At 36.8% G+C, this 12,758-nt stretch overlaps 1 protein-coding gene across 7 annotated transcripts in view; it reads left to right on the top strand.

Annotated features, from left to right (window-relative positions):
- The window catches only part of DIAPH2 (diaphanous related formin 2), a 980,096-nt gene that overhangs the window by 474,114 nt on the left and 493,224 nt on the right, over positions 1 to 12,758 (top strand). For all 7 annotated transcript variants that reach the window (XM_013047536.2, XM_004775974.3, XM_013047535.2 and 4 more), the window contains one exon: positions 5,225 to 5,464. In XM_013047536.2, coding sequence (XP_012902990.1) covers positions 5,225 to 5,464 — 240 coding nt within the window. The remainder of the gene's footprint in view (positions 1 to 5,224; positions 5,465 to 12,758) is intronic.

Here is a 12,758-nt window from a genome sequence, read left to right as displayed (position 1 = left end):
AATAAATTTGACAATCTGGAAGAAATGGATGCATTCCTAGAAACATATAAACTACCACAACTGAACCAGGAAGAAATAGAAAGCCTGAACAGACCCATAACCAGTAAGGAGATTGTAACAGTCATTAAAAATCTCCAAACAAATAAAAGCCCAGGGCCAAATGGCTTCCCGGGGGAATTCTACCAAACATTAAAAGAAGAACTAATTCCTATTCTCCTGAAACTGTTCCAAAAAATAGAAATGGAAGGAAAACTTCCAAACTCATTTTATGAGGCCAGCATCACCTTGATCCCCAAACCAGACAAGGATCCCACCACAAAAGAGAGCTATAGACCAATATCCTTGATGAACACAGATGCGAAAATACTCAACAAAATATTAGCCAATAGGATTCAACAGTACATTAAAAAGATTATTCACCATGACCAAGTGGGATTTATTCCAGGGCTGCAAGGTTGGTTCAACATCCGCAAATCAGTCAATGTGATACAACACATCAATAAAAGAAAGAACAAGAACCATATGATACTCTCAATAGATGCTGAAAAAGCATTTGACAAAGTACAGCATCCCTTCCTGATCAAAACTCTTCAAAGTGTAGGGATAGAGGGCACATACCTCAATATCATCAAAGCCATCTATGAAAATCCCACCGCAAATATCATTCTCAATGGAGAAAAACTGAAAACTTTTCCGCTAAGGTCAGGTACACTGCAGGGATGTCCATTATCACCACTGCTATTCAACATAGTACTAGAGGTCCTAGCCTCAGCAATCAGACAACAAAAGGAAATTAAAGGCATCCAAATCGGCAAAGAAGAAGTCAAATTATCACTCTTCGCAGATGATATGATACTATATGTGGAAAACCCAAAAGACTCCACTCCAAAACTGCTAGAACTTATACAGGAATTCAGTAAAGTCTCGGGATATAAAATCAATGCACAGAAATCAGTTGCATTTCTCTACACCAACAACAAGAGAGAAGAAAGAGAAATTAAGGAGTCAATCCCATTTACAATTGCATCTAAAACCATAAGATACCTAGGAATAAACCTAACCAAAGAGACACAGAATCTATACTCAGAAAACTATAAAGTACTCATGAAAGAAATTGAGGAAGACACAAAGAAATGGAAAAATGTTCCATGCTCCTGGATTGGAAGAATAAATATTGTGAAAATGTCTATGCTACCTAAAGCAATCTACACATTTAATGCAATTCCTATCAAAGTACCATCCATCTTTTTCAAAGAAATGGAACAAATAATTCTAAAATTTATATGGAACCAGAAAAGACCCCGAATAGCCAAAGGGATATTGAAAAAGAAAGCCAACGTTGGTGGCATCACAATTCCGGCCTTCAAGCTCTATTACAAAGTTGTCATCATCAAGACAGCATGGTACTGGCACAAAAACAGACACATAGATCAATGGAACAGAATAGAGAGCCCAGAAATAGACCCTCAACTCTATGGTCAACTAATCTTCGACAAAGCAGGAAAGAATGTCCAATGGAAAAAAGACAGCCTCTTCAATAAATGGTGCTGGGAAAATTGGACAGCCACATGCAGAAAAATGAAATTGGACCATTTCCTTACACCACACACAAAAATAGACTCAAAATGGATGAAGGACCTCAATGTGCGAAAGGAATCCATCAAAATCCTTGAGGAGAACACAGGCAGCAATCTCTTCGACCTCAGCCGCAGCAACATCTTCCTAGGAACATCGCCAAAGGCAAGGGAAGCAAGGGCAAAAATGAACTATTGGGATTTCATCAAGATCAAATGCTTTTGCACAGCAAAGGAAACAGTTAACAAAATCAAAAGACAACTTTCAGAATGGGAGAAGATATTTGCAAACGACATATCAGATAAAGGACTAGTGTCCAGAATCTATAAAGAATTTAGCAAACTCAACACCCAAAGAACAAATAATCCAATCAAGAAATGGGCAGAGGACATGAACAGACATTTCTGCAAAGAAGACATCCAGATGGCCAACAGACACATGAAAAAGTGCTCCATATCACTCGGCATCAGGGAAATACAAATCAAAACCACAATGCGATATCACCTCACACCAGTCAGAATGGCTAAAATCAACAAGTCAGGAAATGACAGATGCTGGCGAGGATGCGGAGAAAGGGGAACCCTCCTACACTGTTGGTGGGAATGCAAGCTGGTGCAGCCATTCTGGAAAACAGCATGGAGGTTGCTCAAAATGTTGAAAATAGAACTACCCTATGACCCAGCAATTGCACTATTGGGTATTTACCCTAAAGATACAAACGTAGTGATCCAAAGGGGCACGTGCACCCGAATGTTTATAGCAGCAATGTCCGCAATAGCCAAACTATGGAAAGAACCTAGATGTCCATCAACAGATGAATGGATCAAGAAGATGTGGTATATATACACAATGGAATACTATGCAGCCATGAAAAGAAATGAAATCTTGCCATTTGCGGCAACATGGATGGAACTAGAGCGTATCATGCTTAGCGAAATAAGTCAAGCAGAGAAAGACAACTATCATATGATCTCCCTGATATGAGGAAGTGGTGAGGCAACATGGGGGCTTAAGTGGGTACGAGAAGAATCAATGAAACAAGATGGGATCGGGAGGGAGACAAACCATAAGTGACTCTTAATCTCACAAAACAAACTGAGGGTTGCTGGGGGAGGGTGTTTGGGAGAAGGGGGTGGGATTATGGACATTGGGGAGTGTATGTGCTTTGGTGAGTGCTATGAAGTGTGTAAACCTGGTGATTCACAGACCTGTACCCCTGGGGATAAAAATATGTTTATAAAAAATAAAAAATTAAAAAATTAAAAAAAATGTTAATAGTTAAAATTCTGTTAAAGAGGGTAGTCGTGATGAGCACTGGGTGTTGTATGTAAGTGATTAATCACTGAATTCTACTCCAGAAACCAATATTGCACTGTATCTTAACTAACAAAATTTAAATAAGAAATAAAATAAAATCCCATGTGACTTTGAAGAATGGATGTCATGGATAGAGTATGCAAGGTTAGAAGACCTGGAGACTGTCATAGAGGGGGATTTTAAGATTTCAGGGTAGAATAAGCATTTATTTTTCATCCAGGTGATGACAAAGTCCTAATGTGTGGCAGTGAGAAGATAGTGTTATGCCCCAATAACGGGTCCGTGATTAAAGGAGTGAGACTGATACAAAGTGAAGGTCAAAGAAAGCTTTATTTCATGCCAAGCATCAAGAATCTAACCAAACGTTTGGGGACGCACCTCTTACAAGAGAGGGCGTCCCTTCTCTGTTTCACAGACTAGCTTTTAAGGGCAAAGGCCATGCGGTCTGCCCTGGCCATGCACAGGTGACCAATGAGATTGTCACACACACACACAGGAAACTCCACAGTGATGCTAGTTGACCAATTTTATTACAATTTATCCTAGTAGACATTAGTACATAGTACTAACACTACTACATAGTACTAATACATAGTACTAATGTACATAGACATAGTACACCTTGATTAGGATTGGCGCCAAAAAGGCTCCCAAAGGGCAGGAGCTACTCCAAGGAGCTACTCCTTGGTAGCTAGGGAGACAGTATGCAACCCCCCACTGATCAGATGTCTCCAGCTGGCCTGACCCACCCTTATATCTGGGTTTTGTTACCTGGAACTGGTTTCCAGGACTTGTTTTTAAGTGACTCCCCTGGGGGAAGGGGAGCAAGGACAGTTTAAGGGTTAATCAACAAGGTTTTTGTTTAACTTCAATGAAAGCCTCTTGATAAATATGTCCTTACACATAATATAACACCATGGTAAGCACCCCACAGTACTTCAAAGAATGAATTAAAAAACAAAGAATGTCAGTCAACTAAAATGCTTCCAGGGAGCACTACTGAAAAAACATATATTTCAGTCGAGTTTGTATTTTATTTAGTTTTATCACTTAAGTACAGTCAAGTGCCTTCATGAGACATGAGCATTTTAATCATTGTATCTGTGGCTGGGGATGTTGCTCAGTGCTTCCTGTTATTTCTACGCTTAGTTATTCAATACATTATCTTACACACCTAGATCCTGTAATGGAGATCCAACTCTTATCTGTGTAACTAGTCTGATTGTAAAAATTCACACTTTTGATTGCAGCAAATTATTAGTATGACTGATGCATACTAATTTGTGGCTCTTGTTAAGAGATGAATATAACTTCACCTCCTCTGTAGTCTCTTCTTTTAAAGGGCACTTTGTGGCTTAAGGACTTGTTTATGTTGTCAAGTTCTTTTCATGTTTATATTTCAAGAAACTAAGATATATGTGCAAAAAATAAATATAATTAGGACGACTAATAATTTTTTGGGGGTTGCCAGAGTGGCTTAGTCAGTTAAGTGTCCTGTTCAATCTCAGCTGAGGTTTTGATCTCAAGGTCCTTGGTTCAAGCCCTGAAGAGAAAAAAAAAAAGTATTTATTTTCATTGTGTGTACTTGTATATGTTCATATGTGTCTGTCCCCCAACTCTGTCCCAAAATTCATTTGATGAACGAAAGCTAGTTAAATGACTTGGAGTTAGAAGAAACTAATGGCTAAAAGAAATTATTACCATAGGAGCTATACCAAAGGAAGCAGAGAATGTTCACCAATACTATGAAACAAGTAAGAAAAACCTAAGTTGAACTGTTTTAAAGGAAACCAGTATAGAATTCTTAAATAATATACTTATACATAACCTAATTATTTAACATCAACATTCTGTCAATGTAGAAGAAATTCTTTAGAGCATATATAAATATTTAATATATTTGATGACTAGAAATCTACATCTTTTATCTGTGGCCTACATCTACATCTTTTATCTGTGGCCTAACTGCTCACTCATCTCAATTTCATGTTTGTAAATTTTCATAGTTCACCTCAGAGACAACTGGTAGTTTAAATGCTACTGATGACTAATGAGTATGCAGTTAACAAAGAGCAACCATTTAGCTTCAGTAATATTTTCTTATTGTTATAAGGGATGATTTGCTTAAAACTGAGCAGCTGTCTATTTTTAAACTTAGATAAAAATATTTGGAATGTCTAAAACAAATTAAAACAGTAAGTTTTAAAACCCAGAAGGAATTCATTTTATGCAGAAATTTTATAGTCCTGTCTATAAAATTATGACTACTGGAAAATAAAATAACAGGCTTTATATATATATATATTGTTACAAAGCATTTCTTATCTTACAGATGAGCTCAGTGAAAATGTTGCAACCTCGTCTCGAAAACATTCTTTTCAAGCTCACGTTTGAAGAGCATGTAAACAACATCAAACCAAGCATCATAGCAGTAACTCTTGCCTGTGAAGAGCTGAAGAAAAGTGAAAGCTTTAACAGACTTTTAGAGTTAGTTCTTTTGGTTGGAAATTACATGAACTCAGGCTCAAGAAATGCCCAGTCTTTGGGTTTTAAAATCAACTTCCTTTGTAAGGTAAGATAACATTTTATAATGCTAATTTATAATCATAATTTCATCTGTGAGAGGGGTCACTCTAAATAGGCAATAGTACATAAGCCAAAAAAAGTATGAGTTTAAAAGGATCCTTTAAGAGGATGAATGTGGTGGTAAATGAATTATATCTCATTAAAACTGATAAATATATATATTTTTTAATTTTAGTACAGTAAAATCTCAAAGACTATGCAAAATATGTGGTAGTATAAACTTCTCTGATTAGAATTTACCCTAGTTTGTAAATTTTAAAAATTGCCTTTCATAAAGTAGATGCAATATTATACTTCAGTTCCCTTGTACTTATTTAATGTCTCTCTAAAAACTACTGGAAGAGCTAAATATAATGAGATAAATAGCTGGGAACCTTTTTTTTTTTTAATATGGTTTGCCTATTCTAGTCAAAACTATCAATACCCTTTGTCACGGCCGGCGCGACAAATTGACCAGGAACGTGAGGGTAAGAGGCTGAAGAAAAGAACTCAAGAAGCAGAGAGATGGGGGCTCGAAGAGCACTGAGGAGGATGTCCAACAGTGCTAAGTGAATTCAAAGCATTAAGGCCATATAGTGATAATAGGAGAAGCAATACATCTGTGTCTAGTTAAACAACCATGAGTTCCCATAGTAAGTTTCACAATTAAGTATAAGCAGACCTCATGATGCCAAATGGCTGATGCCAGTACAGTTCTGTATTGATACAGCACACCAGAAAGTAATTTATGGGCTGTACTAGGGCAGCAAGGACCAGCCACGAACTTATGACCCCATCCAAATTGTTCTCATTTGTTTAGCAAGCATGTGGGAAGTCACGTAGGCGAGTGCACAACACATAGCACAGACCCTTTCTCAGTGCTACTCAACTTTTCCCATCCTAAACCTTTTGTTAGGTTATTCAGACTTTAATGGAGGCACAAGTCAGGGCCTGGTTTGGTCCTTGTCTGAAGCCTTATTGCGGCCTCCCACAACCCTTTTTTTGTTAAATACTGTTGTTACTAATACTAGATACTTATACTAGATATTTAGTCTATTAACCTAAAGTTGGAAAAAAAGTTCAGATGACGGTCATCTTACTGTTTTGATCAAGCCATTTCATAGTATTTTTTTTTTTTGAGATTTTAATTCTCATGAGAAGAAACAGAGAAACATAAAAGTGATAGTATATGGCAATTTCAAGGCTATAATGAACCACCTTATTCAAGGGAAAGACCTGTCTGTTACGAAGAGAAAACTGAATAGACACTGAGGTGAAGGCCTATAAGAAATCAGAGGGGAAGACAAACCATGAGAGACTGTGGACTCTGAGAAACAAACTGAGGGTTTTGGAGGGGAGGCGGGTAGGGGGTTGGGTAAGCCTGATGGTATTGTGGAGGGGCACGTATTACATTGGAGCACTAGGTATGATGCATAAACAATGAATTTAGGAACATTGAAAAAAAATTAAATTAAATTTTAAAAAAAAGAAAGCTAAAGAGGGAAATAAATCTGAAAACAGTCCCTCCTTGACATCTCACCATTGTTTCACTTTTTTCCTTCTCACAGCATAAAAAACATTGAGAAACTTTGGTTAGTTCTTAAGGTACATTATAACACAAGAATCCGAGATGTAGGAATGGATATAAATTTCTATTCATGCATTAAATAGATGTGTGTTACATATACAATGAATAGCATTTTACTATGTATCAAAAATGATTTGCTTCAAGTAGTTCTAAGCCAAATAAATGGAGAATAATCTTTGTAGGTAATAACATATACAATGGAATTATATCTATTTATTTCTTACTAATTCTTGATTTATATTAGGAAAGAGGTCCAGGATGATAGGGCAGATCATCTGGAATGGTAGATTTTATTAAAAAAAAAATAAAAAATGTTTGTCCCTCTTCTTGTGATATTAGGGGACATGTGAAATTATTTGATAATGCCAGAAAGAATAAGGCTGTGCTTGTACTAATATGGAATAAATCATAGCCAGATATATAGGATAAATCTAAATATTTTATATTTTCATTATATTGCATACCATGTATTCAATACTAATAAAATCCACTCTTCTAAAGATGCTATTTGTTTTGAGTATATGGTGTATGCATATGAGTGAATCAAGATATTTTTGGTAAGATGATTATAAAAATGTTATAAATTAAGAGAAAAGATCATTGAAAATTTATATTATGTACCTATTTCACATTTCACTCATAAAAAGACATTTAAAACAAACTTACCTGATTTGAATAAATATGTACCTTTTCTAAGTGTCTTAATTCCACACTATTCCAATTAATTACATGAACTGATTTTTTTATAGCAAATATAAATAAGTATTTATACACAGAAACAGAAGATGATATTAATCTCATAGAAGGATTTTATAGTTATATTCTGGAGAGAAGCTCCTTCCTGTCATTTACCTGTCAAATAAAAGTTCTTCCATACAACACTGATCTGACATCTATCACTAGAGGTATGCTCGAAGGATTCAGCAGAAAGATTTTTGCCATCTTCAAATGAAATAAAAATAATCTTGTGGGAAATGCTATCATGTAGTAATAGATGTTCTAAAAGAGAAGAAGTGAATATTTTTAAATGCTCCCTCCCCTCCACCACTTAATCAGCAGGAATTTTATCTTCAGGGAAATACTTGTCATTAAGAAAGAGAAATACCATATACATGTGTGATAGTCCCCTAATGTCTAGGATTAAGAGGATGTTTTGGGGATACAAAGGATTCTGAGTAAATATAAATGTCTAAAATGTCAGAAATTTATGAAATACACAGAAATAGGCTTATAATCTGTTAAAGTGAATTAACTACAGATATATGATTAGCCAGAATTGCTGTTAAATTCCAATTACATTATAGAAGATTACTTGGTTGATTTTTCTTAATTTGTTTTCCGTAAAGAATTGCAGATGAACTTCCTTTGTAGAACACTGATTATGTTTCTAAAATGATGCCATTTTCCCCAACTGAATTATTCTAAGGATAATTTCCTTTCTCAGTGAATTTAAAACTATAATCTGCTCTTTATAAGAAGCTACAGAGTATGTTAAAATATTCACCTACTTTTATTTTTTTTTTATTTTTTATTTTCAGCATAACAGTGTTCATTATTGTTACAACACACCCAGTGTTCCTTGCAATCTGTGCCCTCTCTAATACCCACCACCTGGTACCCCGACCTCCCACCCCACAGCCCTTCAAAACTCTCATTATCCATTCATCCATCTCATTATCCATTCATCCGTTGAAGGGCATCTTGGTTCTTTCCACAGTTTGGCGACCATGGCCATGGCTGCTATAAACATTGGGGTACAGATGGCCCTTCTTTTCACTACATATGTATCTTTGGGGTAAATACCCAGGAGTGCAATGGCAGGGTCATAGGGAAGTTCTATTTTTAATTTCTTGAGGAATCTCCATACTGTTCTCCAAAGAGGCTACACAAACTTGCATTCCCACCAACAGTGGAAGAGGGTTCCCCTTTCTCCACATCCCCTCCAACACATGTTGTTTCCTGTCTTGCTAATTTTGGCCATTCTAGCTGTTGTAAGGTGATATCTCAATGTAGTTTTAATTTGAATCTCCCTGATGGCTACTGATGATGAACATTTTTTCATGTGTCTGATAGCCATTTGTATGTCTTGATTGGAGAAGTGTCAGTCCATATCTTCTGCCCATTTTTTCATATGATTGTATGTTCTGTGTGTATTGAGTTTGAGGAGTTCATTATAGATCCTGGATATCAACCTTTTGTTTGTACTGTCATTTGCAAATATCTTCTCCCATTCCGTGGGTTGCCTCTTTGTTTTCTTGACTGTTTGCTTTGCTGTGCAGAAGCCTTTGATTTTGATGAAGTCCCAAAAGTTCATTTTCGCTTTTTTTTTTTTTTTGCCTTTGGAGACATATCTTCAAAGAAGTTGCTGTGGCTGATATTGAAGAGGTTACTGCCTATGTTCTCCTCTAGGATTCTGATGGATTCCTGTTTCACATTGAGTTCTTTTATCCATTTTTAGTTTATCTTTGTGTACGGTCTAAGAGAATGGTTAAGTTTCATTCTTCTACATATAGCTGTTCAGTTTTCTCAGCACCATTTATTGAAGAGACTGTCTTTTTCCACTTTATATTTTTTCCTATTTTGTCGAAGATTATTGGACCGCTAGAGGTGAGGATCCATATCTGGGGCTCTCTACTCTGTTCCACTGGTCTATGTGTCTGTTCTTTATGCCAGTACCATGCTGTCTTGGTGATCACAGCTTTGTAGTAAAGCTTGAAATCAGGTAACGTGATGCCCCCCGTTTTATTTTTGTTTTTCAACATTTCCTTAGTGATTCGGGTTCTCTTCTGATTCCATACAAATTTTAGGATTATTTGCTCCACCTCTTTGAAGAATACCAGTGGAATTTTGATCGAAATAGTGTTAAAAGTATAGATTGCTCTAGGCGGTATAGACATTTTACCAATGTTTATTCATCCGATCCAAGAGCATGGAATGGTCTTCCATCTTTTTGTGTCTTCTTCAGTTTCTTTCATGAGTGCTCTTTAGTTCCTTGAGTACAGATCCTTTACCTCTTTGGTTAGGTTTATTCCCAGGTATCATACGGTTCTTGGTGCTGTAGTAAATGGCATCGATTCTCTAATTTCCCTTTCTGTATTTTCATTATTAGTGTATAAGAAAGCCACTGATTTCTGTACATTGACTTTGTATCCTGCCATGTTGCTGAATCGCTCTATGAGTTCTAGTATTTTGGGGGTGGAGTCTTTTGGATTTTCCATATAAAGTCTCATGTCATCTGCAAAGAGAGAGAGTTTGACTTCTTCATTACCAATTTGGATACCTTTTATCTCTCTTTGTTGTCTGGTTGCTGTTGCTAGGCCTTCTAATACTATGTTGAACAAGAGTGGTGAGAGTGGGCATCCTTGTCATGTTCCTGATCTGAATGGGAAGGATGTAAGCTTTTTCCCATTGAGGATGATATTTGCTGTGGGTCTTTCATAGATTTTATGAAGTTCAGGAATGTTCCCTCTATCCCTATAGTTTGAAGCGTTTTAATAAGGAATGGATATGGATTTTGTCAAATGCTTTTTTCTGCATCAGTTGAAAGGACCATGTGGTTCTTCTCTCTTCTCTTATTAATTTGTTGTATCACATTGATTAATTTGCGAATGTTGAACCATCCTTGTAGCCCAGGGATGAATCCCACCTGGTCATGGTGGATAATCTTTTTAATGTGCTGTTCAATCCTTTTTGCTAGGATCTTGTTGAAAATCTTAGCATCCATATTCATCAGTGATATTGGTCTGAAATTCTCTTTTTGGTAGGGTCTTCGTCTGATTTGGGGATCCGGGTACTGCTGGCTTCATAAAAAGAGTTAGGATGTTTTCCTTCTGCTTTAATTTTTTTGAAACAGCTTCAGGAGAATAGGTGTTATTTCTTCTTTGAAAGTTTGGTAGAGTTCCCCAGGGAATCCATCAGGTTTTGGGAGGTTTTTGATCACCATTTCAATCTCGTTACTAGATATTGGTCTATTCAGTTTGTCAATTTCTTCCTGGTTCAGTTTTGGGAGTTTATAATTTTCCAGGAATGCATCCATTTCATCTAGGTTGCTTAGCTTATTGGCATATAACTGTAGATAATAACTTTTGATGATTGTTTCTACTTCCTTGGTGTTAGTTGTGATCTTTCCCTTTTCATTAATAATTTTATTTACTTGAGCTTTCTCTCTTTTCTTTGATCTCCTGGTTGATCCAAGCATTCTTATGCAAGGTGGTCTTTAGCTTCCAGGTGTTTGAATTCCTTCTGAACTTTTCCTTGTAATTGAGCTCCAGTTTCAAAGCATTGTGATCTGAGAATGTTCAGGGAATCATCTCAGTCTTTCGGTATCGGTTGAGTTCTGATTTGTGACGCAGTATGTGGTCTATTCTGGAGAAAGTTCCATGTGCACTTGAGAAGAATGTGTAGTCTGTTGTTTTAGGGTGGGATGTTCTATATATATCTATGAGGTCCATCTGGTGCAATGTGTCATTCGATGCTCTTGTTTCTTTATTGATTTTCTGCTTCAATGATCTATTTCTGAGAGAGGCGTGTTTAGATCTCCAAGGATTAGTGTATTCATTTCAATATGACTCTTTATCTTGATTAAGAGTTTCCTTATGTCATTGGCTGCTCCCATATTGGGGGCATAGATATTTACAGTTGTTAGATTATCTTGGTGGATAGTCCCTTTAAGAATGATGTAGTGTCCTGTATCTCTGACTACAGTCTTTAGTTTAAAATCTAAAATGTCTGATACAAGAATCACTACCCCAGCCTTCTTTTGAGGCCCATTGGTATGATAGATGCTTCTCCATCCCTTCACTTTCAGTCTGGATGTATTTTTAGGTTCAAAATGGGTCTCTTGTAGACAACATACGGATGGGTCCTGTTTTTTTATCCAATTTTCAACCCTGTGCCGTTTTATGGGCGCATTTAGGCCATTCACATTCAGGATGATTCTTGATAAATACATTTTTATTGACATCATGTTACCTTTGAAGTCTTTCTTTCTGTAGATGCTCTTTATATTTCTGTTCAATGCTATTCTTGGGCTTTTTCTTCCTTTAAAGAAGCCCCCTTAATATTTCCTGCTGTATTGGCTTGGTGGTTGCATAGTCTTTTAAGCCTTGCCGTTCTTGCAAACTCTTTATCTCTCCATCCATTTCGAATGTCAGTCTTGCTGGATAAAGTATTCTTGGCTGCATGTTCTTCTCGTTCAGTGCCCTTGAATATATCTTGCCAGCGCTTTCTGGCTTACCAGGTCTCTGTGGACAGGTCTGACATTATTCTGCTGGGCTTTCCTCTATACGTAAGGATCTTCTTTGTCCTAGCTGCTTTGAAGAGGTTCTGCCTACAATTGTAATTCTTCATTCTTACTATTAGGTGTCTCAATGACTTTTGAGAATCTGTTATCTTGGGGGGAAACCTTTCGGCCTCTAGGACATGAATGCTGGTTCTATTCACGAGATTCGGAAAATTTTCATGAAGAACTTGTTCCACTATATCTTCTAGACTTCGTTCTTTCTCCTCCCAGGGTCCTGGGATTGAGCCCTGCAACAGGCTCCTTGCTCATCTAGGAGTCTGCTTCTCCCTCTGCTTGCTGCTTCCCCTTCTTTGTCCCCCTGCTTGTGTATGCTCTCTGACAAATAACAAATATTTAAAAAAATAAAAAACAGCAAAATTTGGCGGCTTTCAGAAAACGGGAAGTAAGAACAAATGGAAAGTATTTTCAAGA

This window comes from Mustela putorius, unplaced genomic scaffold (genome assembly GCF_011764305.1).
Source record: "Mustela putorius furo isolate JIRA1106 unplaced genomic scaffold, ASM1176430v1.1 tig00003846_pilon_pilon_pilon, whole genome shotgun sequence".
NCBI classification, from domain to species: Eukaryota; Metazoa; Chordata; class Mammalia; order Carnivora; family Mustelidae; genus Mustela; species Mustela putorius.
Note: the sequence above shows the minus strand (reverse complement) of the source record. Positions and strands in the feature narration are given on the sequence as shown.